Below are 22396 nucleotides of genomic sequence, written 5' to 3'. Positions count from 1 at the left end.
GTTTTTTTGAAGCTAGATTTTTTGCGCTATAAATTATTAAATAAAACGCGCCGTATATTAATTATTTACGAAACCGAACCACCAAACCTCTTTTGCATAGAGTTAATATACTGTATATTAACTCTATGCTCTTTTGTTTTTCTTGCTTAGCATCATTGGTAAAGATGGCGGCTGATCTGAAGGTGGTGCTTGCCGCACTGCTGAGAGACATTTCAGAAAGGAGCTCCTGCGAAAACTTAGCTGAAGCGAAAGCGATTTTAAGCGCTACGCGCGCAGAAAATATTTATAACGTATCGAAAGACCTTGACCTGAGCCCTTTGTTCAGCTGTTCTAGCAAGTTTAACGGGTAAATATGTGTTTCTCTTCTCTGCCGTTATTTATGCCGGTGTCACTCGGCCACTTTTGATCACGATTGTGCCTGAATCCGATCGAATTTTTAGATCGCGATTGGCTCCCTTACTCAAGCTGCAGAAAGGAGCCAGTCTATGTTGAGAAGTTTGATCCTGATCGGGCTCGATCGCGATCAGCAATGCACCGTGTGACACCGGTATTGTCGAGTGTGAACGTGCTAAAAATGTTGTACGGCTATGAGGCTATAATAAGAGAAAGAAAAGTAAAGGAAGCGAAGGCTAGTATAAGCTAAGGCGAGAAAATTAAATTTGGGCAGGTAAAAAAAAACCGAAAAAAAAAAACCCCGAGTGTTTCAATGACAGCGTCAAAACTTGTGTTCCGGTTAGGCTGTGTTCAGAGCAATAATTTTTGCTGCACGTTAGTCGCAAAGAATCATAATGAGAAACCCGAATCCGAGGACTTATATTCGTCAAACAGTTCCATTTGATAGTTACCTGTACTCGAGGTACTGAGGCGTACTAAGCAGCGGTGTGACAGCCAGGTACGTCTGCTGGTGTCTCAGTGGTTTTTCTTGAACGTCAGTGATTTTGGCTTCAAATATAGCCTAATGTCTGGAATGTTTGTTCAGTCTGATGTCACGTAAAGGAGTTTTGGAGCAAGGGAGGCCAATCACAGTGCCAAATGACGCTTAGGAAAAGCATTGCTGCAAAAGACAAAGTTCATGTGTGAATCTGACAGATGATGCAAGGCGAACAACGAACTCGCTCTACGCCGTAGCATACACGACACGAGTGCAGCATTTCACAACCTCTTGTCACTTTCAGTAGTGCCTGCCGGAGCGTAATTATTTGAACGCGATAACGTTCACATGCCATACATTTGCCATTATTAGCACATGTCATGCTGTTCTGCAACTGTATAATATTCGTGTTCATAGGGACCGCCAAGGTTGTTTTTTCCCGTCTTGTCACCATTCATGGTACAATCGTGCTTCTGGTAACCTTCAATCTTCTAGCTTTAAACCAGCATGGTATTCTTGTGCATTGCTTATATTATTTGTGTGTGTGTGTGTGTGCTGTAGAGGTGGTCGGAGGGGATGAAAGAGTGAAACAATGGGATGTAGGGGAAGACGACAAATGGGATGCTGCACAATGCGCTATCTATCGTCTTCTCTTACATTGTATTGTTGTGCTGTTTGATCCCCTTTCGTGCACTGACCAGCCAAGTTCAGCTCCATTCTGCTGTAAGAGTCAAAAGCAGTAAAAGTTGTCCGAAAGATAGAAAAATAGGAAATTATGCATTCGACTGCATCTACACTTTGATGTCAGGCTAGTTATCGGGTGACATGAGTACAAGCAGCATTGCGCTTGCTGCTTAAAAAAATTGCTGTTTGTTGTGTTTCAGTATCGGTGCCTATGAGGTAATATTTACAATATGCATTTGGCACATGTGCCTCTCTTTCTTTTTTATAAAACTATGTAAGAGATTTTCTCAAATCGCACAGCCACCATCAGCATGGGAGGATAGTCGCTCGAAAACATTAATTTGGGAAACAGAGGGATGCCACAAGGGTCCGTCTTTCTCTCCGACTCTTTTTAATATAGCGATGATCGGGCTTCCTGAGAAGTTGGACGGACTCGAAAACCTGCATCACACCATATACGCGGACGATGTGACGCTGTGGATTAACAGGGGAAGCGACGGCAGAAAAATCAGAGGTTCTTTTTCTACCATCACAAAAAAGGAAAAGAAACAATCTCCCTGGAAGGGGTTGTGATATTGCTTTATGAGTGAATGGCAATGCTGTGCCAACCGTAGACAGTATTAGAACCCTAGGGTTGCGCATACAAGGAAATGGAAAAAACACTGAAACTATCCAGAGACTCGAAGCTAGTGCGAACCAGACGTGCCGCCTGCTTAAGCGCAATTCTGACAGGAATGTGGAGTTGAAGGAAGCCCATTTCTTGAGGTTGGTTCAAGCTTTCATGATAAGCCGTGCACTATACGTTGCCCCTTATCTTAACCCTTTGCGGTCCGGTGTCGGGCAGCGCCCGACTACTCAACACGGCCGTAGCGGTCCGCTGTCGGGCCCCGCCCGACAAGGGTGTTCGTGGTTTAAATTTCGCTGTCTTTTCACTGCGAGTCGCGCGCATTTTTTGTATACATGAAGTGCCATCTCTTGAGGAATAAGTGATGTTTCTTTGTTGAGATTTTACTTTTTTTACACTAGGGTGCAGCACTATTGGCACTATGTTCACCACGGGGCCTAGAGCGTACCCACTCGCGCGCGCGGTTCGCTGAGAAAGATGGCCGCGTTTTCACCGCGTGTGTTTTACGGTGGTGCTTTTAGCGAAAGCGAGGATGACATTAGGGAGGAAGCGAATTACGTGCCTCCACGAGATAGTGATGAGAGTCATTCGACAGAAGTGAGTGACAAAGACGACGACAGCGGCGGTGGAAACCTGCAGTAATAACCCTGGCCTGCACGCAGGGGAATGCTTTGAGCGGTATCATACGTTCCCCAAATATCGCTACAAGAGTTGCCTGCAGAATGCAGGAGCAAAAATAAATATCCTGTGCGTTTCTTTTCCACAGTTTGTGTTTTTCGCGGCGCCAGAAAGTGGCGAAATAGTTTCGGACCGCTAGAGCCGGAAAGTGAGTAAAGGTTTTGGACCGCAAAGGGTTAAACTGGGTAGAGCAGAGAAAGATAAAATTGAAGCCATTATAAGAAAAGGCATCAAAACTGCTCTAGGGCTTCCCCCCAACACCTCTACGGTAAAACTTCTTGGGCTGAGCGTCTCCAATACTTTGGATGAGCTCATAGAAGCCGCCACGATGTCACAGCATCAAAGGCTTTTGAGAAGTAAAACTGGAAGGAAAATCACGGAGCGCTTGGGGCTCAAGCCCACGGAGTGTTCCAGACAGACAGCTAGCATACCTTAATCAACTAGGGACAGACTCAAAATTACACCGCTGCCGAAAAACATGCATCCGGTGTTTCACGAAGGCAGACTCAAAGCAAAAGCTGTAGCCCTGCAGGCCAGACTTGAAGGTCGGTCCAACGTGCTTTACACGGACGCTGCTGAATACGAAAGAAGGGGAGCATACACAGCGGTGATGGTTCACGAGAGTGGGGACCTGGCCTTGTGCTGCACCTTTAAAAACACAATCGCATCTGAAGCAGAAGAACTTGCGATTGCTCTGGCAATAACACAAAAAGGTACACGAGTGATTGCTAGCGACTCTAAGACAGCCATTGAGAACTATGATATGGGCAGGATCTCTGCTGCAGCCGCCAAAGTTCCGAGACAAGGACCAGTACCTGCAGAGCAAATCGCACTGATATGGTCCCTGGCCCATCAAGGTCTGAAGGGGAACGAGAAGGTGCACATGATTGCCCGAGGGCTCACTTTCCGGTCAATCACCACTGACTTGCCACCTCCACTCGAGCAACCCCTCTCCACAGGAGACGAACTAAGAACGTTCCATGAAATCACCTCACATTATAAATCCCACTGTAAGATCTATCCAGAGGCATCTAAACAGCTGAACAAAAAAGAGGAAATTATGTGGTGAAAATTTCAAACCGGGATATTTCCAAACCCTCACCTGTACAGTAAATGGCACCCAGAAGTGTTTAATCCCATATGTGCGCACTGTAATAGCACTGCAGGTCTAGTGCACGTGGTTTGGACCTGCCCTTCCTACAACGATCCAAGCAGAAACAAAGAATCCTGGGAGGCCTTATTACGCAGCCACGATACTCAAGAACAACGTAAAGTCATCGGTCTCACCCTGACCACTGCAGAGTCCCAAGGGATTCCGGCCGACGGCTAGGGGGATGAACGGGGGCAGAGGCCAAAGCCTCCTCCCCCGTCATTCTCGACGGTTAAAATAAATGTTATTTTTCTCTCTCTCTTCACCCACATTCTCAGAAAAAGAAAAGTTATTATCCATGTGTGACACTACTTTTGTGTCGTCTATGGTAAAGTATAGAACTTTGCTACAAAACATGTGCATTTACATAGGAGAAACCTTTAAAGTAGGAAACAAGATGACTTTTAAGGGCTTGTTTTTCTTTGTTAGACACAATATTAATGAGAACTAACAGACAATAATGCCAAGGAAAGTACAGGGGATGTTATTTGTAGTAATTAGGAAAGTAAAGTGGACGAAAAGATAACTTGCCGCCGGCAGGGACCGAACCTGCAACCTTCGAATAATGCGTTATTCGAAGGTCGCAGGTCCACTTTACTTTCTTCACATTTATATCCTAATTACTACAAATAACATCCCCTGTACTTTCCTTGGCATTATTGTCTGTTAGTTCTCATTAAACCTTTGAAGTCGCTGTATTGAATGTTACATTTAGATATAGCACATCAAATTAGCAGAAACCTTTACATTGAATTTAGTTGTATTGTTTCTTGAGGGCCAAATGGACAAGATTGTCGTATCGCTCTTACTTCTCAGAGTGTAAAAAAAAGCAGTTGGGAGATGAGTCCTCAGGTATTGTTGTTGGCTTCCATGTTCCAGTGTCAGAATTTGTGTATTGTTCCTTGGCTTTCTTGTCTGTTAGTTCTAATTGGAATTTGTGTATTTTGTTTGTACAGTGCAACGTGATTATATTTCTTTTGCTTTTTTTTTTTTTTTGTTGCTTGCAGGAATACTTTAGATGAACTTAGTGAGCTGCTGGGGAAGCTGCTTGATGCGTTTCCACCATCTGCATTACTTTCTGCTCACAAGCAGCACTTTGTGACTGCATTGAGTACTTCTGATGGGGCACTGAAAGCAGTCGTCTTGCGCCAGGTAGTGTATAAAATAATTAGGTGACTGCTTGTGCATGTCCCCATTTTCTCGTCATGTTTGGTCATTGCCATCTGCTTGTTTAATTTACCAAACTGGAAAAAAAAAGGCTAACTGTGATGGATACACATCATGATTACTAATTTAACAGCAATTGTCCCATGTCCTTGTGTTATTGTTTTGTTCATTGTTTTGTTCAGTCCTTTTTTTGTCCCATCACTGGAACTTACCACTGCCCCTAAAGCAGAGAGTATACAGTCATTGCATTTCACCGGTACTAACACATTCCCTTGAGGCACAATGTGCACATATGTGGAAGCAGCTTGTTTTTGCCAGTTCTTCGAACTAGTGGCTAAGAAAAAGCAAGATGCATTGCTCATAGGATGAATTGAACTTTCTGCATAGTCAATACGTTTTGAATGCATATGACTGTTGTCGATCACTTATGTGATGGCACTACAATGTTCAACAGGCCATTTGGTGTGCTGTGTTCCAAGACCAATGTCAGAAGTTTTTTTTTTTTTTTGCTCAGGATGAATGCGTGCAAACTTTGCACGCATTTTGAGCGTACTATGTGATTCTTTTAACATGAAAGTGTTTTATGCCGGGGTCCACCCACGACCTTCTCTATAAACTTACGACCTGCTCATCGGTGCTCCCCCTACGGCGGCGCGCGGTCCTGAAAGCTTGCGGATAGGGACCGAAAGTGCCGCCAGGTGCCGCCAGCACTTACCCCCATAGCAGACGATGCAGCGGCTTCGTTTACATTGAGCGCACGCTGGTCTTGGGTTCCTGGCGCACTAGTGAGCGCGTAATTGTCGTCTTTTTTCGAGTTTCTAGCGTCTAGACTGACTGATTCACAGAGTTTTACTGTCTCAAAGCAACAAACACTCTGGCTATGCGAAGCACCGTACGTGGAGGGCTCCTGAATAATGTTGACCACCTGACCCAAAATCTAAGCGCGCGAAGGCCTTTGCATTATGTATCCATCTACGTGCGAGCAGCGGGAACGTGTAGGCAACAAAAAAATCAAACATAATATACAAGGAATGGCCTTCAGAATGCAGTCCTTATATTCCTGGCGTTATTTCGTGCAATGGTGCCCTACCTTATCGTTCTCTATAGCTGTATATGCAAAAATAATTCGTCCAAGGGCTGATGATGGGTTCATCTTAAAGCCGAGTTTCTGCAGGACTACGAAACACTATTCGACGCAAGCAGTCGCCCGAATATCAACTAGTCTATCAGTTACACATATTTTTTCATCTACTGTCCTGTCTTCCTATATTTTACTTTTACTCAGGGCTGGGCAGAGATACACAGAAAAGTATTCCTAAATACACATATCGAAATATCGAAATACATGTGCTGGGATCCTCAAGCACAGGTTCTGAGATACATATGTGTTTTTGACATAACGGGATATTTCCGAAATGCTTTCGCAGAAAGACGAAAAAAAGTATACCAGGATACAGTTACAGGAATACAGATACAAGAATGCAAATACAAGAGAGTACATTTATTCTAGACATCAGATCTGTTTTGCTGAAAATGTTGGTGCGTTAATTGCACTTTAGAACAGCAGCTATACTCAAATAGGCTGTAATTTATACAGCATCGGTTAAACCTCAACACAATTAAAACTCGCGAAATGGCTTAGAGCCCGGAAAAAACATTTTGTGGTGCGACAGCTGCCGCAAGAGACAGTATACTTTAATCGGCACTGGATGGCAATAGCTGCTTCCGCAATTGTGCCGTCAGCGGCGTCGGACGCTTAATTTTGATGAGATGGGCCATTCTGCACGCGTGGGGAACCCTTCGCTGCCCGCACTGTGTCACAGACCGGCGGTGTGCCTTTGCTTGGATTAGGACAAAAAAAGTCTTCCTTTCCCCTTTTGAACACATTGAGTTCAGTTCCGACAAAGGAAAAGTAACGATATATGATACCCGTGTCGTGCACTAGTTGTATTGCGATATGATCGATACGTACATCGTACAAGTATATTTCACTACTGAGATAAAAATACCATTTTGCAAATTCATCTCGATACAGAGATACAGATACTCAAAAGTATCTCTCAAATACTATTGAAATACTCTTGCTGCCTAGCCCTGGTTTTGCTCCTATCATTTTTCGTTCCATTGCATGCGTGGTTCATAACTTCTGAATAGTTTCATTGTCACTCTCCAAGTTTCTTCAATGTATGTTAGAACTGGCAAACTGGAATAGTTAATGTACACTCTCCTCTTCTGCGACAGTGGTATTGTCAGCCATGGGTTAAGAATGCACCCATTCTCATTCTTCGGTAAATCTGCTAGACATGAGTAGGCGTTCCGGTATATTTGACCTCGATGTACTCTTCTACAGATTCTTGTATCGAGTTGTCTGTCACGAACACTCTTTCGCTGAACATATTGTATTATTTTGTCTTCTGCACATTCATCCTCAACGCTACTTTAACGCGCTCTCAGTTTAAGTCTGCGATATATTTGTTTTGCAATTCGTCGCTATCAAGAGCGCTCGACACCCCGTTCTTCAGAAATGACGGCCTTCGTAGTATCTCGTACAAATGTATACATAGGAAAATCGGGATGTCGCCTAATGATGCACCGGGAACTCTGCGTACATGGCTGGTACGAGTTAAAAAAAAACCATAAAGCTTTGAAAACGCAGCAGCGCACCATTGGGGGAATGTACTGCTACCGTTGCCTGTAATGTTGCTTCTGATTGCGCAGTCACTGCGAGGTCATCGCGTGTCACTGATGTCATGCAATAACTTCCGAACAAGCACACCCTGCGGAGGCAGCAACCGATAGCGAAGCCCGCAAAGTCGCAAGCTGGCGATGCCATGAGGGCATAGATGGGGGTCAGTTGTGGCGCCGTGGCGTGCGGTGGCAGTTTGGGGAGGTACAAAAAAACTGGCGACACGGGGAGCGGCGGCATGAGCAGGTCGGAAGTTTATAGAGGAGGTCGTGGGTCCACCACGGCTCCACTGACGCATTTCCGTCATGGATATGACGTTGTAAAATATAAAGACTAACATATGGCAAAGAAAAAACTATAAGAAAAAGTTCCGTCACCGGGAATCGAACTTACGACCTCTCGATCGCCAGCGCGCCGCACGAAACGACTCCGCCACAGACGGCATGTTCTCTGCTATGCTAACGGCGAGCTATTTATGTACACCATTTGCCGGTGGCGGTACTCAGAGATCGGCGGTACAGCGTGTTTTCGTTATCACTAGTGAGATGGCATGAAGGGCTCGAAGAGCGCACTTTAAAAGTCGTCCCCCGCGCGGATTAGCGCCCGCCTCGACAGGGCGTGGTCGCTCGTGCGGGCGCTTATCTCGTGATCTCGGTGGTTGGTACGTCTTGCGCTCTGCCTGCAAGTTTCCGTTGAGAGCACAAAGGTCACCACGCTCACTGCAGCGGCCGCTTTTGCGAAAGGAGCATGCTGCTCGCACAGAAATAAGTTACAACTGTGACAGTTCGCGCTCATCCTGTGTATGTTTGTTCCCCGTGTCCTTTCTGCTTGAGCAGCGCATTGCAAGTTTCGAGCGGCTTGCCGTTCTTCGCATAACATTACAATTTGATGCTGTAGCATTCATTCCTTCGCGCGTGGGGCGAAAGAATGCACAACAAACGCTCAATTACGTCTGTGAAGACAGGTTTCACTTTCGTGTTATACCGATTCCTATGACAGAGGGATCAGCCATGCTTTTTATGTAATAATGGAACATGACTGACTGCAGAATAATCAAATAATTAATTACAAACTAATTTACAATCAATTACTGAAACTCAACCAGAACAACATATTACTTCAATTTCTTCTTTTTTTCTTTTTGGAATGTAATATTGAGTGCCTTGGAATTATGTTGTACGAATATGAGACATATTCAGGCGCCTGAAGGGGATATGGAACAGAAACTTAAAGGGGTACTGACACAAAATTTCGCGGCCGAGATAGCCTGGTGGATCGATTCCCGTGAACATTCGTACATCATCTGCCAAATAACAACAGCCAACATAGCTTGCAAGGTATTTTACATCAATTTTGAAGTTTGCATGCATGATTGAGCACCGCCCCCTCAAAAGTGACCCACGGTGACCCCCCTATTTCCCTCACGTCGCCACTCTGCAGTCAGTACAACAAGTTATGATGACGTCATAGCCGTCATTTTTCTTTTTGCCGCGTTTTCTCCAGCAGACTACTACACGATGGCTGCTCGCGAGTCCGTGGCCGCGGCGCATGCGTTGAAAGTTTTGTGTTTGGCGACACTGCTGTCCCGTTGCCTGTTCGAATGGACTTCAGAAGTGCGTCACAGTTCTATGTGCTGATATAGTTGAGTGTTGCGCGCACTAGGTGGTGATAGTTGCACCCGGCAGCTTGTCGTTTTTGGAGCTCTCTCAAAACGAAACTGAGACTGGTCGGTAATGAGGAGCCTATAATTAATTATCTGTCACGTGCGGAAGCAAACAATGCTGTGTTATGACTAACAGGCCCCAAGCAACACATTGCAGCAAAAAAAACGCGAGGCCAAAATTTTTGTGTCATTGCGCAAGGATAACGAAGAAACTCAAGAAAAAGTTAATGACTATATGCAGCTTGTGATAAAACGGAAAATGATAGGCCTGACATTAAGAGGCGGGAAGACGGCCAGTTGGATCAGAGAACGGGTGTAGGCAATATTCTAGATGACATTATGAAACAAAAAAAGGACATGGACAAGCCGTGTAATGTGTAGTAGGACAGATAACCAGTAGTCAGTGAGAGTGACAGAGTGAATACCAAGGGATTGGAGATGCAGCTGAGGACAGCAGAGGGTTAGGTTGGGTGATGAAATTAAAATATTTACAGGCATAAAAGAAAAATAATAAGAATAAGAAGCTTGATTCTCTGGTGGCACTTCTTTCGTATGGTATCTGTAAACCGGCCCTCTTCTTGCCTATTGTTCCTCTGAGAGCTGGGCTCTTAGCACTTTCATGGCCTTTGCCTGTGATCACTGCACCAGGCTGGACAATGCAAACATCAGCAACCTGTGACTTCATGAGACTGCCACCTCTGATAATGTTGACATAACAGGGAGACCAGATTCAAATGTGAAGTCTTGCTTTAGTTGGCGTGAATTTTGAACATTTGCATTAAAATGTGATATAGTTGATGGTTTTCTGCACTCTCAAGAAATGAAGGCCTCATACTGTGATAAGTGGGCTGGCAGCTATTTATAAAAAAAAAAAAAACGCCCTCATTATATCTTTAGCAAAATATTTTGTTTCAGTTTAGCCCCCCAAAATTAAGTGCTGGCTAGAAATGCTATGCTTAGTATGTCATAGTAGATGCACAGGTCTTGCAGAGGTGCAATCTTTGATTAGTGTATTTAGCCAGGATATTGCCAAACTGTATTGCTTGCGTGTTCATTTCTTTCAAGGAAGGCTGGGGGTATCGCAGTGGTGGTGGTGAGATTTGTACTCTCTTCGTAATCCATGTTTTTATTCCTTCAAGCTCTACAGATTTTATCTAAGGCTTACGATGCAAAGTGAACATTGCTGCAAAATATGTCATTTTATGTTGCAGCTGATTCGATGCTCGAAAGACAATGCCATGTTGTCTCAGCTTGCTCATGACCACCGTATCCTTGAATCTGTTTTGAGGCTACTCGGTGGTGAGGACCTTTGGTCATCGAAACAGAGTGCTATTCTGCTGAAACAAATGACACGGGAAAAGGAAGTACTAAGTTCCATGCTGCATCCCCCCGTGTCACATGTCCTGGACAGCGTTATGGATGGTGGTGATGTGTGTTGCTTTAGAGTGTTTGAGGTAAGCTTATGCTTTCTGCCAACTATTTGGTTTGTCATGTGTTATCAAGAATTCATTTCACAAGTTTAGTGAGACTACAATATGCCGCACATTCATTACTTGTCACACAGTTTATGCCTAATACTTTAGTTGGGAATGGGAAAAACCTGCGAACATTTTCTTTGCTGAATGTTTCAGCGATATCTTCAGAATCCAACACAAAATATTTCAGTCATTGTGTCTGTTCTTGGCTTTGAATCATGGTCTTTAAATGATCAGGGTATGCTTCAGCCGAGGCCTGTAGGGTTTCCTGGGGAATCATTCTCCAAGCCTGGTCCATCGACACTTTTAGGTCTGTCACGCTGGTGTGTTCATGGGTGGGGGCCTTCTCTTCCAGAATAGCCCATACATGTTCACCGATTTATGTCCCAGGGTAGTTTGCTGGCTTTTCTTCAGATGGGATGAAGCCAGGTATGCTGGTCGACACCAGTTCTTCTATTTGTGTACCGGGGCGCCATTCTGCTGCAGTGTCCAAGACTGCTCCCCAAAGTGGGACTGGGACCAGAGCGGCAAATGAGGCTCTAGAATTTTTAGAAGGTATGTGTCAATCATTGCGTCTTACAGCACAAGAACTAGGAAGTGTGCAACCCTTGGTGGTTATCGCATTCCAAACTATGGCAGATACCGTTATGGGGCTGTGGAAAGGTCTCGTGTTGGAGCAAGTGTACAAGAGTTCTGAGGGTAGTAGTGGGCTTCCAGGAACCCTGAAAAGTTCCTCATCAATGGCAGCAGTGGTGGAGTGGCACAACAGTCAGCCACTTCCTTTTGGTGACAAGCGCCAATAGCAGCCAGAATTTCGCCCATCTTCCCTTTCTCTGCACATTTGCCAATGTATATCTTTCCTGGAACTTGTAGGAGAACCTCTTGTGTTGTTGTTGTTTGACTTCTGGCAGTTCTAGCTAGCACTTCTAATTCCAAGGCCAAGCTTCTGATGCAGCTCTGTGGCTGGCATTCTATCTTCTTTCTTGCGATTTTCAAGAGGGGAGAAGTGGCAGCAGGAATAGGACAGCTGCTTTTGTATCAGTCTTCAAGTTTTTAACATGGAAGCAACCACTGAACATTATTACTGTGAATCTTCAGAGCTTGGCGATCTTGGAGGGAGCTTGTTGAGCCTTGATCAGTGACAGCATAATTGCAGATCGATGTGGGTTAGGGCATGCAATACTGTTCTGAATTGTCCACAAACCAATGTGAAACTTCTTAAAACACAAAGCAGGGGGATTGTAGAAAGGAACCAGATGGAGGCACAGTGACTGAGCAAGGTTTATGACAGTAATTATGGGGCACACTGTATATATGGCATTGTGTTATTGCAAGAGCAAGCATGCACATAGTGGCTTTGCAGCACGCTTGAGTTTGTTTTATTTTTATAAATCTTTATTGTGCTTTTATCATAAATTATTTCATCGTCAAAGGGCCCCAGGCCACATCTGACATCTCATGCATTTTAAAATAAATACGCACTTTATTTACGGAATACTGTGACAATCATTGTTGGCCATGTCTGTCACAGAATACTGTGACAGAAATGCGCTGTGGGGAAGTCATAACTTTTAAGAAGAGAGAATAGGAGCAAGTGCCTATGGGAAGGGCGGCAAAGATGAGGAAGGAACTGCGTTGGCTGTGTAATTGTTTATGAGATGCTTGTAACATATCCATTACAGCATCATTTCAAATGTGTGTGCATGCACATTGTAGTTTTGTATTTATTTATTTATTTCAACATACTGCAGCTTTGAAGAGCTATTGCAGGGGTGGAGGCAGAATACAAAAATTGCAATACAACACAAAATGTACAGAACATGAAGATCAATAGTTAGTAATGTACAAAACGAATTCATCAAGTGGTAAAGATTTTAACATGGCCGAGTACAACACTCCCTATATCAATAGTGCGGACAAAAATACTGTACTTATACGCATTAGTTTGGTGATTAAAAGGAGACATGTTCAGCTCATGATGATGTCTGGTGGATGTTGGTTTAGCGGGTGTAATATAGTTGCTGAGTAAAGGAAATCGTGGACAGTGAATGAGAGTGTAAAGAAACTTCAAAGATTCAACGTGACGACGAGAACGGAGGCTAGTAAGCTGAAGACTATGAAGATGAGAACTAAGGTGAAAAATACCTGTCATAGCGGCGATATATAAAGCGTATTGCTTTCTTCTGGACAGATTCAATTGTTTTGATGTCAGATATTTTGTGAGGGTTCCATATGACAAAGTTGTACTCGAGTATTGGACGAACCAGGGTTTTATAAGTAAGGAGTCTTGTGTTAGGTACCCTAGCCTTCTAAAGGCACGGTTACACATGACTTCAGTGTGATATGACCAAGACAGATCCTTAGTAAATACAAGACCTAGATATTTGTATTCAGACACATTTTCTAGAGGTGAATCATTGAACGACTAAGTAAAAGAAGAGGGAAGATAAGGTTTTCATTCTGCGTGGGTTTATTGTAGATGAGTACAAAGCTGCCACTGTATAGAACAAACTTTCAAACTTGGAGGGATATGGGGCTCCTTAAAGAAGTTTATACACCAATATCTTTGATGATAATTTTATTATCTTGTGTAGAAGGCTGTTTATCGGGGACCATGATAGTGACCGACATGTGCACAATTGTGTCCCCAGTAATTTAATATTTCGCAATTTATATGATATAGTTTACGATTTCAAAAATCCCACCAATAGAGGTGGGAGACCTCCCCGCAGGGGCGTCTGCGCAAGCAGGCGTTTGGTGTGTAGCGACACCACGGACCCGGCTAACGGGGGGGTTTCGACCCCCTCCCACGCCTAGCCGTGCGCGGCTTTGCCGTGTCCGGGGAAAAGGGGATCCTGGGGGTTGAGCCGACGCCGGGTGATTGGACCTTTAAGGCCCCCCGGCAGAGGCAACACACCCCTTTGGCCCCGGCTTCACGTAGACGGCGCCCCTGGGCTGACCCACCTAGGGGAAATCGGCAGTCGCCTTTTCCTGTCTCTCTCTCCCCTCATCTTCGTCTTTCCCTCTCACTTTTAATCTTTCCTGTCATCTCCTCTCTTCAATTTACTTCCATTCTCTGGGCGGCGAGGGTTAACCCTGTGTGGTATTCCAACCTTGGGTTACCATATTCGGTTATAGTGATAATGTACAGCTGGCAGGGCAGGGCGTGATACACCACAGCCTCTGTCGTGTCCCCTTGTTGGGCTCGATGGTGGGTGGCTGGCATTGTTACCGAAGACACAACTTATTCATGGGCTCACCTAACCCTTTCTCAGCAGATCGTCCCCATAAAAGGGGGCGCAACGATGCAACCGTTCAGTTCTTATCGAAGAAAGAAGACTCTTTTCCAAAGTATCATGTCATACACTGTGAAAGCACAGAGAAGAAAGCGCGAAACATTTCACCGTTTCTTGTTTCGAAGTGCCTCACTGAGACCATCGGAAGTGGCTACAAGGCCACCAAGATGGCAAGTGGGGACCTTCTAGTCGAGTTAAAAGACAAGTCACAATTCCTGAAATTGACAAACCTCACAGCGTTTGGGGACAAACCCATCACCGTCACCGCCCACCGAACCATGAACACTGTTAAAGGTGTCGTCTCAGACGACGACCTAATGGATCTCACCGATAGCGACCTCCTGGCGGGCTGGAAAGATGAGAACGTGATACAGGTACAGCGTATCAAAATGAGGAGAGACAACAAAGAAATTCCAACTAAGCATATAATACTAACGTTCAACTCTTGCACACTGCCCGACGAAATAGTAACGGGCTATCTCAAACTTCCTGTAAGACCCTATATTCCAAATCCGCGGCGCTGCTTCAAGTGCCAACGATTCGGCCATGCTTCGCAGAGTTGCCGTGGGCAGCTTACCTGTGCACGGTGCGGTACCACGGGACACTCCACAGACGATGACTGCAATGCCGAAGTCCACTGCGCAAACTGCGATGGGGACCACGCGGCGTATTCCAGATCCTGCACAGCATGGAAGAAAGAAAAAGAAATTATCACCATCAAATTCAAACACAACATCAGTTTCCGCGAAGCAAGGCATCGTGTTTCTCCATACTTTCCTAGAAAATCTTTCGCCGAAGTGGTGCAACAGGGGGCAGCACCACAACGGCACCAGGCGGCCGCCCAAGCTACGCGTAGCGTACTGGAGCGACCGTCACTCGCCCCCAGGGTGGATGCAGCCAAGGCTGCTCTGCCCCCACTCAAGACGGCCACACCGGAGGCCCCGACATGCACTGGCCCGAGCCAGGGCAGGGGGCAAGCGGTGGGGGTCCCATCGACCTCGGGAACAGTTGCGTCGAAGGCTTCGTCGTCTGAGACGAAGCCCAGAAGGCGCACGGAACGCTCGTTAGAGCGACTGTCCAACGCTTCCCCGGAGGCTATGGACACTACCGCGAGCCAGTCGCTGCAGGCAGCGTCTAGGGAGCGGCGAGCTTCGCTCGACCGCTCCAAAAAGGAAAAAACCCTAATTACAGGGCCTCAAAAAGGCCCTGTAAAATAAACAAACTTGCATTTCCATAACCTCAAAGGTTATGGTTTTGTTACAACCACATTATCTTTAGACATGTCACCTCAAGCTTCCACATCTTTTATTCACCTCTAACTTCCTTTTATGTAAACTCTTATTCTCAAGATGCCTTTTATTCTCCATTGGAATTGCAGAGGACTCCTTCATAACATAGGTGACATAAAAGAAATGCTAAATAGATTTTCTCCAGTGGCCATATGCTTGCAGGAGACCAATCTAGGAGAAAAACACACAAACTTTCTTAAAGGGTTCACTGTAGTGCGGCGCGACCGCGTTCACGCTAGCCGGTTGTCTGGCGGTGTGGCGATAATCGTCAAAAGCGGCATCGCAGCACGAGAAATCACAGTCAACAGTCACATTGAGGTCGTGGCCGCCACTATTTTAGCTAATAAAACTGTCACCATATGTTCCGTTTATATTCCTCCACATACGCATTTTACTGTTAAGGATTTAGAGCACATTCTGGACCAACTGCCTGAACCATTTGTTCTAGCAGGGGATTTTAACGCGCACGGAACGCTCTGGGGAAGCAGTACAACTGACATCAGAGGACAAATCCTCGAAGATTTTATCCTCAGCAATGACATATGTCTTTTAAATACTGGTAGCGTCACCTACTGCTCCCCAAGCACAGGAGCTACGAGTTGCCTGGATATAGCAATGTGCTCGCCATCGCTAATTTGTGATTTTAAATGGAGCGTCATAGATAATGTTTATGGCAGTGACCACATGCCTGCTGTCATAAAACTCACACAAACCCTTCCTACTACTCCATCCAGACCACCTCGTTGGAAACTACATCTTGCAGACTGGGCGCTGTTCACAGAAAAAGCCGCCCTAGAAATAGAGGTGCTTCAAGGTTTAAGCATCGATGAGATGAATGAGGCAATCACTACATGCATACTCGCAGCAGCCGAACAATCTATCCCACAGTCCTCCGGCGTCTTAAATAAGAAACTTAAACCCTGGTGGACAAGGGAGTGCTCACAGGCTAAGAAAGTGCAAAATAAGGCCTGGGGCATTTTTCGTAGATACCCCACACAAGACAACCTCGTATCATTTAGAAAGGCAAGGGCAAAGGCAAGATTTATCCGCAGGCAGGCTGAAAAAGTGTCCTGGAAGAAATACGTCTCATCTATAAACAGCTCCATCACATCTATAAACAGCTCCATCACATCTAAAAGAATGTGGGATCAGGTGCACAAGTTTACCGGCAACTATAGTTCATATACCATCCCCATTCTTTCAACTCCTAGTATGCAGACAACCTTAGACGAACAGGCAGACTTACTAGCACTGCACTTTTGCACTATTTCGAGCTCAGCCAACTATTCGACAGCCTTCCTAAAACACAAACAGTCAATGGAAAAACAAAAGCTTCCCACAACTGGTTTTAAGGACAAACCATACAATGCCCCCTTAACCCTTCAGGAAACGAACAGTGTACTTTCGCAGGGCAAGAAAACAGCACCCGGTCCAGACAGAATACATTACCAAATGCTCGCCCATCTGTCCCAGGAAGCGGTGAAGACATTGTTGCACTTCTTTAACGTTATATGGGAGACTGGAAGAATGCCAACAAATTGGAAGAAAGCTATCATCATTCCCTTTTTGAAAGCTGGAAAAGATCCTACTTTACCAACCAGCTACCGGCCCATAGCACTCACAAGTTGCATAGCAAAATCCTACGAGAGCATCATTAACATTAGGCTAACATACGTCCTCGAAACCGATAACTTATTAAATGTCCATCAGTGTGGCTATAAGAAAGGATGCTCAGCTACCGACCACCTCGTTCGCCTTGAACACATAGTTCGAGAAGCCTTTTTGTACAAGCAGCACTGCTTAGCAGTGTTTTTCGATCTTGAAAAGGCTTATGATACAACTTGGAAATATGGCATCTTACAAGACCTGGCGGATCTAGGAATCCGCGGACGGATGCTCAACTGCTTGTCCGACTTTCTATCAGACCGAACGTTTCAAGTTCGTTTAGGCTCAACGCTTTCACGTCCATTTACTCAGGAAAACGGTGTGCCTCAGGGCTGTGTCTTAAGCACAACCCTCTTTGTCATCAAAATGAACTCTGTGAACCAGGTCATACCATCCACTCTTATGCACTCACTTTACGTCGATGATCTCCAGATAGCATGCCGGTCAGCTAACATGGCGACGTGTGAACGACAGACTCAAATCGCACTAAACAGGCTAATCCAATGGGCTAACAAAAACGGCTTCCGCTTTTCAGAGGAAAAGACTGTTGCCGTGGCGTTCTCTCACAAACGAGGCTTGCAACCAGACCCCGTCCTTAAACTAAACGAAACAATATTGCCAGTAAAACAGGAACAAAGGTTTTTGGGTGTAGTATTTGATAAGAAGCTTAACTTTCTTTCACACATTAATCATCTGAAGGTCAAAGCCAATAAAGCTCTTAATGTCCTCAAAGTCTTGTCCCGAAAGCGCTGGGGCTCCGACCGTAAATGCCTCCTACACATCTATCGTTCGTTGGTACGTAGTAAACTAGACTACGGTAGCATTATCTATGGTTCTGCAAGAGACTCGTACCTCAAGCGCCTAGACCCTGTTCATAACAAAGGGATACGCCTAGCAACAGGTGCCTACCGGACCTCGCCCATTCCTAGCTTGTACTCTGAAAGTAACGAACCATCCTTGGAGTACAGGAGAACGCAACTGATGTGTACATATGTCCTCAGAGTTCGTTCTTCACCAGACCATATATGCTACAACATTATCACATGCTCTAACCAACGACTACACTACACGAATAAGCCAAACGCCATTAGACCATTAATACTGAGATTTGAGGACAAATTTCACACCCTAAATGTCCCCAATGAAGCACTCTCCGTTGCCAGAAGACCAGCTAGACTGGCTCCCTGGAATGACTTCTCCAAACACCTTGACTTTTCACTAACACATATAAAAAAACAATACACCCCACGTGAACATATACTGCAGGAATTCCGCACGCTACAAGAAACGTACCACACTTACAAAGAATTTTACACGGATGGTTCTGAGACGTCTGCGTATGTTGGAAGCAGCGTTGTAGGAGGAACACACGAGCAAGTAGCCAGACTGCCGCAGTTCGTCTCTGTCTACACCGCTGAATGCTATGCCTTGTTGATGGCAGTAAGAAATATTACTAGCTCAAAACATAAAAAAGCAGTCATTTTTACAGACTCCTTAAGTGCTCTCAGAGCCCTAAATCCTCAATCCCAGTATGAGCCATTTACAGGTGATATTCTAAATATCCTTTCTTACCTGCCCGAAGACCACACCATACGCATCTGTTGGGTCCCGAGCCACGTTGGTATTCCAGGTAATGAAAGAGCGGACCAATTAGCTGCAACGGCAAACCACATGCATCACTCAAAGATCAACATACCTGTTAGGGATGGGATTCATGCAGTTCGCCGAGCCATCACCTCACATTGGCAGCATCAATGGAAATCACAACAGAACAACAAGCTTCATCTAATTAAACCTGTCCTTGGTGAATGGAAGACGTGTTTTCACCAAGAACGTTTTATTGAAGTGGTCCTGTGCCGACTACGAATAGGCCATACACACGTCACACACAACTATCTGCTGAGAGACGAAGAACCACCAACATGCAGTAAATGTCACGCGGAACTAACAGTAATACACGCTTTAATAGCTTGCCCACATCTGGAAACGCTCAGACAAAAACATTTTCATACGTTTTATAAGTTAAGCATTCCATTTCACCCGATGCTACTCCTTGATGATGAGCCTTTAATACCCTTGGCTAATGTGATCACCTTCTTAGAGGAAGCAGAATTATTAAACAAACTGTAATTATGATAGACTGTACCACCTTCGCCATAATAGCAGTCTAACTAATGCAACCTGCAGCACGGCCTCGCCAGAGAGACCCTTGCTGCGGCAGGTATTTTTAAATCAGGCACTGGCCTCCCGGCCCTTGGATATAAGGACACGGGCAGAGCAGTAGTGCTACGTAAACGCCGTTACAGTTTCACCATGATAACCTCGTGCACCATTCAAATACATTGACAATCCCACGCATCGCGCCCATAATTTTATAGTATATACATATTTTACGCGCTTATGCAGCGAGTCATTTTAGGCCTCTCTACAGCCACGCTACACCATTCATCATATCCCATTTGTCATCTCCAAGCACATAGATCATAGTGTACTTTGACTATAGCTTTTCTCTTTTCTTATCACCGTGTGTCTGGCGCAGCATAGCCTTAGTCGCTTTTGCGCCATAAAACCCAACATAAACAAACAAACAAACAAACAAGAGGTGGGAGACCTGATGAAACAGGAGTGTCACGGGATGGCAACATCACGTGGACCACCAAAGTGGTGATGATGGTAAACACCACATGTCTTCTGCTCCATTTCATGCATGCCCTTGCATCTATTGATTGTATTTCATTGAGCATATTATCAACATTGTAACCATCATCAGACAAACCTGCGATTTTGTGACCTGACATATTACGGGGTGTTTCGTTGTACCATGGCATGGAATCGGAAGGCTAACACGTGGTAAACTGGGAAGATTTCTGTCATTGCCACAGTCATACGATAGCACCATCCCACAGCCTACGTCAGAGCAGCAGAGGTGTCACATTGCCAACCACAGATGAACTTAAGATAATCAACATAAATTTTGCTGAGAATACTTTGTGATCACGAAATTAGTCAGTGGGGGTGTCCATCGCTTCAACTGCGTAGTTTGCTGGAGGAGAGCGAGCAATTTTTGGCTGTCTGTGAAACAAAATTTTAAATTCCCTGCTTCATGCAATGCTATATTTGGCTCGCATGTTCACAGGAGCCTTGACTTCTGAGAGGAGAAAAAAAAACTGCGTGAAGACTGGACGCATGAGAAGGAGAACATAACACGAGTGCTGTGTTGTTGTGGACTCCTTCTCCTGTGTCCAGTCTTCACGCTGCTTTTTTGTTCGAATTAACATGTACTAACTAGCCCTTGAACAAACACTGCTGCAACTTGACTACCAACTGGCACTGTTTTCTGAGTATGTTCAAAAAGTGTCACAAGGACCCTTTAATGTGACCATTTGAGATAAAGATGAATCTCATAGGCTACACCACTCGCAGGGCGCTACCTGGGGAAAAAAAGAAAACTAAGCTCCTCTTTTTTCACGGTGAACTTAAAGGGACATTAAAGGCTAATAACAATTTATGTCAGAGTGAAAGCTCAATGTATGACAACGTCTAAAACGGTAATATTATCAACAACAGTGGCCTACTTACCAAGAAATTAAGCTAAATGTATCACACGATGAGTGCCACGAGAGGCATACTTTGGAAATGATCCCGATGATGTGAGAGAGTTCGACTACAATTAATCACTCATAATCAAACTAACCAATAAAAAAAGAACCTTCCATGCATCAAGAGATGTAATAAAATGCTGCTTGTTCGTTTCTGTTTGATTCATGGAAAAAAGAACCTCTTTGGCATTGCCATGGGGAACGGCGCGTGTGGTTCAAAGGTTCCATTTTCGCCGAACTGTGCTTCGCCTGGCACCCTGCTTCGCTCACGCGGTTGCGTCTCAGTGGTAGTTTCGGTATTGCGTACTGCTGCGTGTGTTTTGCGCGCTCGTGAAAGTCACTTTGACAGAAAGTTCGACAAAATGCCGCATGCATGTGATGTTGCCGGATGCCCGAATGGCACACACCGCCAGTGCACGCCGCCGCGCAGTAAAGGCGGGCAACGTTGGGCACGGCAGCAGTGATGTGAGAAACACCGCTTTCAGGCCAGGCGGGTGATTTGAAGTGCGCTAACGCTATGCGGACCACTAAAACGCGATTTTATTTCAAAATAAGCACTTCCTTGCCATAAAAGTAGCACTACGAGGTTTCTGGACCGTTATTTCAACAATCAATGTCGACTTAATATTTGCCTTTAGTGTCCCTTTAATGATTTTAGTAATCCCTAGGTTGGCAGGTATAATTTAGGTGAGGACGAGCTTCAAAAACACTGGTGTGCTAAGATTTAGGTGCAGGTTGTGCAGGTTAAAGGACCCCCAGGTGGTTGAAATTAAGCCTGAGCCCCCTACTACAGCATGCCTTATAATCATATTGTGGTTTTGGCTCGTAAAACCCCATGTTCTTTTTTTTTTACCCAAGATGGAAGAGCCACTGAAACATGGAAAAAAGAAATCTAGTTCAGCTGTTGCTATTATTATTATTATTATTATTATTATTATTATTATTATTATTATTATTATTATTATTATTATTATTATTATTATTAACAGCTGCCACGGTGGCCTTGTGGTTACGGTGCTCAGCTGCTCCCCCGAGAGAAGCGTGTTCAATCCTGGCAGCAGCAGTTGTCTTTTGATGGAGGCAAAATGCAAGGGGCCCATGTACCGTGCGATTTCAGTGCATGTTAAAGAACCCCAGGGGATAAATTATCTGGAGCCCTTCCACTACAGTGTCTCTCAGAGCCAGAGTTGCATTTAGACAATAAACCCTACCAACCAAGCAACCAACCATTAATGTTATTGATGCTTTGCCTTCTACCATTTTTATACTTATTGCAGGTCTTCGTGGAAGTGGCAAGGGCTTCTCCTGAAAACCTTGAACGGCTTTCAGAGAGTGGCTATCTGGAGAGGCTGGTGAAGGAAATGGACAAGAATGATGTCTTAGTTCAGTTGAATGCATTGGAAGTGCTGACTGACCTTGTGTCTTGCAGCCATGGCTTGGATTATCTTGAGCGAACTGGCATCATATCCAAGCTCCGTCAGAAGGCTCTAAACATTGGTTCCGACCCCCTTGGCAACTTTCTAGGCCCAGGTTTGTGTTGTTTTGATC

At 44.9% G+C, this 22396-nt stretch overlaps 1 protein-coding gene across 3 annotated transcripts in view; it reads left to right on the top strand.

Annotated features, from left to right (window-relative positions):
• Positions 1-137: 137 nt before the first annotated feature.
• LOC119395880 (26S proteasome non-ATPase regulatory subunit 5) overlaps positions 138-22396 on the top strand; it is a 53425-nt gene continuing 31166 nt past the window's right edge. For all 3 annotated transcript variants that reach the window (XR_005184354.2, XR_007416117.1, XM_037662887.2), the window contains exons 1-4: positions 138-346; positions 5016-5160; positions 10736-10978; positions 22126-22378. Coding sequence is in view for 1 of the 3 variants with exons in the window: in XM_037662887.2 (XP_037518815.1) it covers positions 165-346; positions 5016-5160; positions 10736-10978; positions 22126-22378 (823 nt within the window). In the remaining 2 variants the exon portion in view is untranslated. The remainder of the gene's footprint in view (positions 347-5015; positions 5161-10735; positions 10979-22125; positions 22379-22396) is intronic.

This window comes from Rhipicephalus sanguineus, chromosome 1 (assembly GCF_013339695.2).
Source record: "Rhipicephalus sanguineus isolate Rsan-2018 chromosome 1, BIME_Rsan_1.4, whole genome shotgun sequence".
In the NCBI taxonomy this organism is placed as follows: domain Eukaryota; kingdom Metazoa; phylum Arthropoda; class Arachnida; order Ixodida; family Ixodidae; genus Rhipicephalus; species Rhipicephalus sanguineus.
Note: the sequence above shows the minus strand (reverse complement) of the source record. Positions and strands in the feature narration are given on the sequence as shown.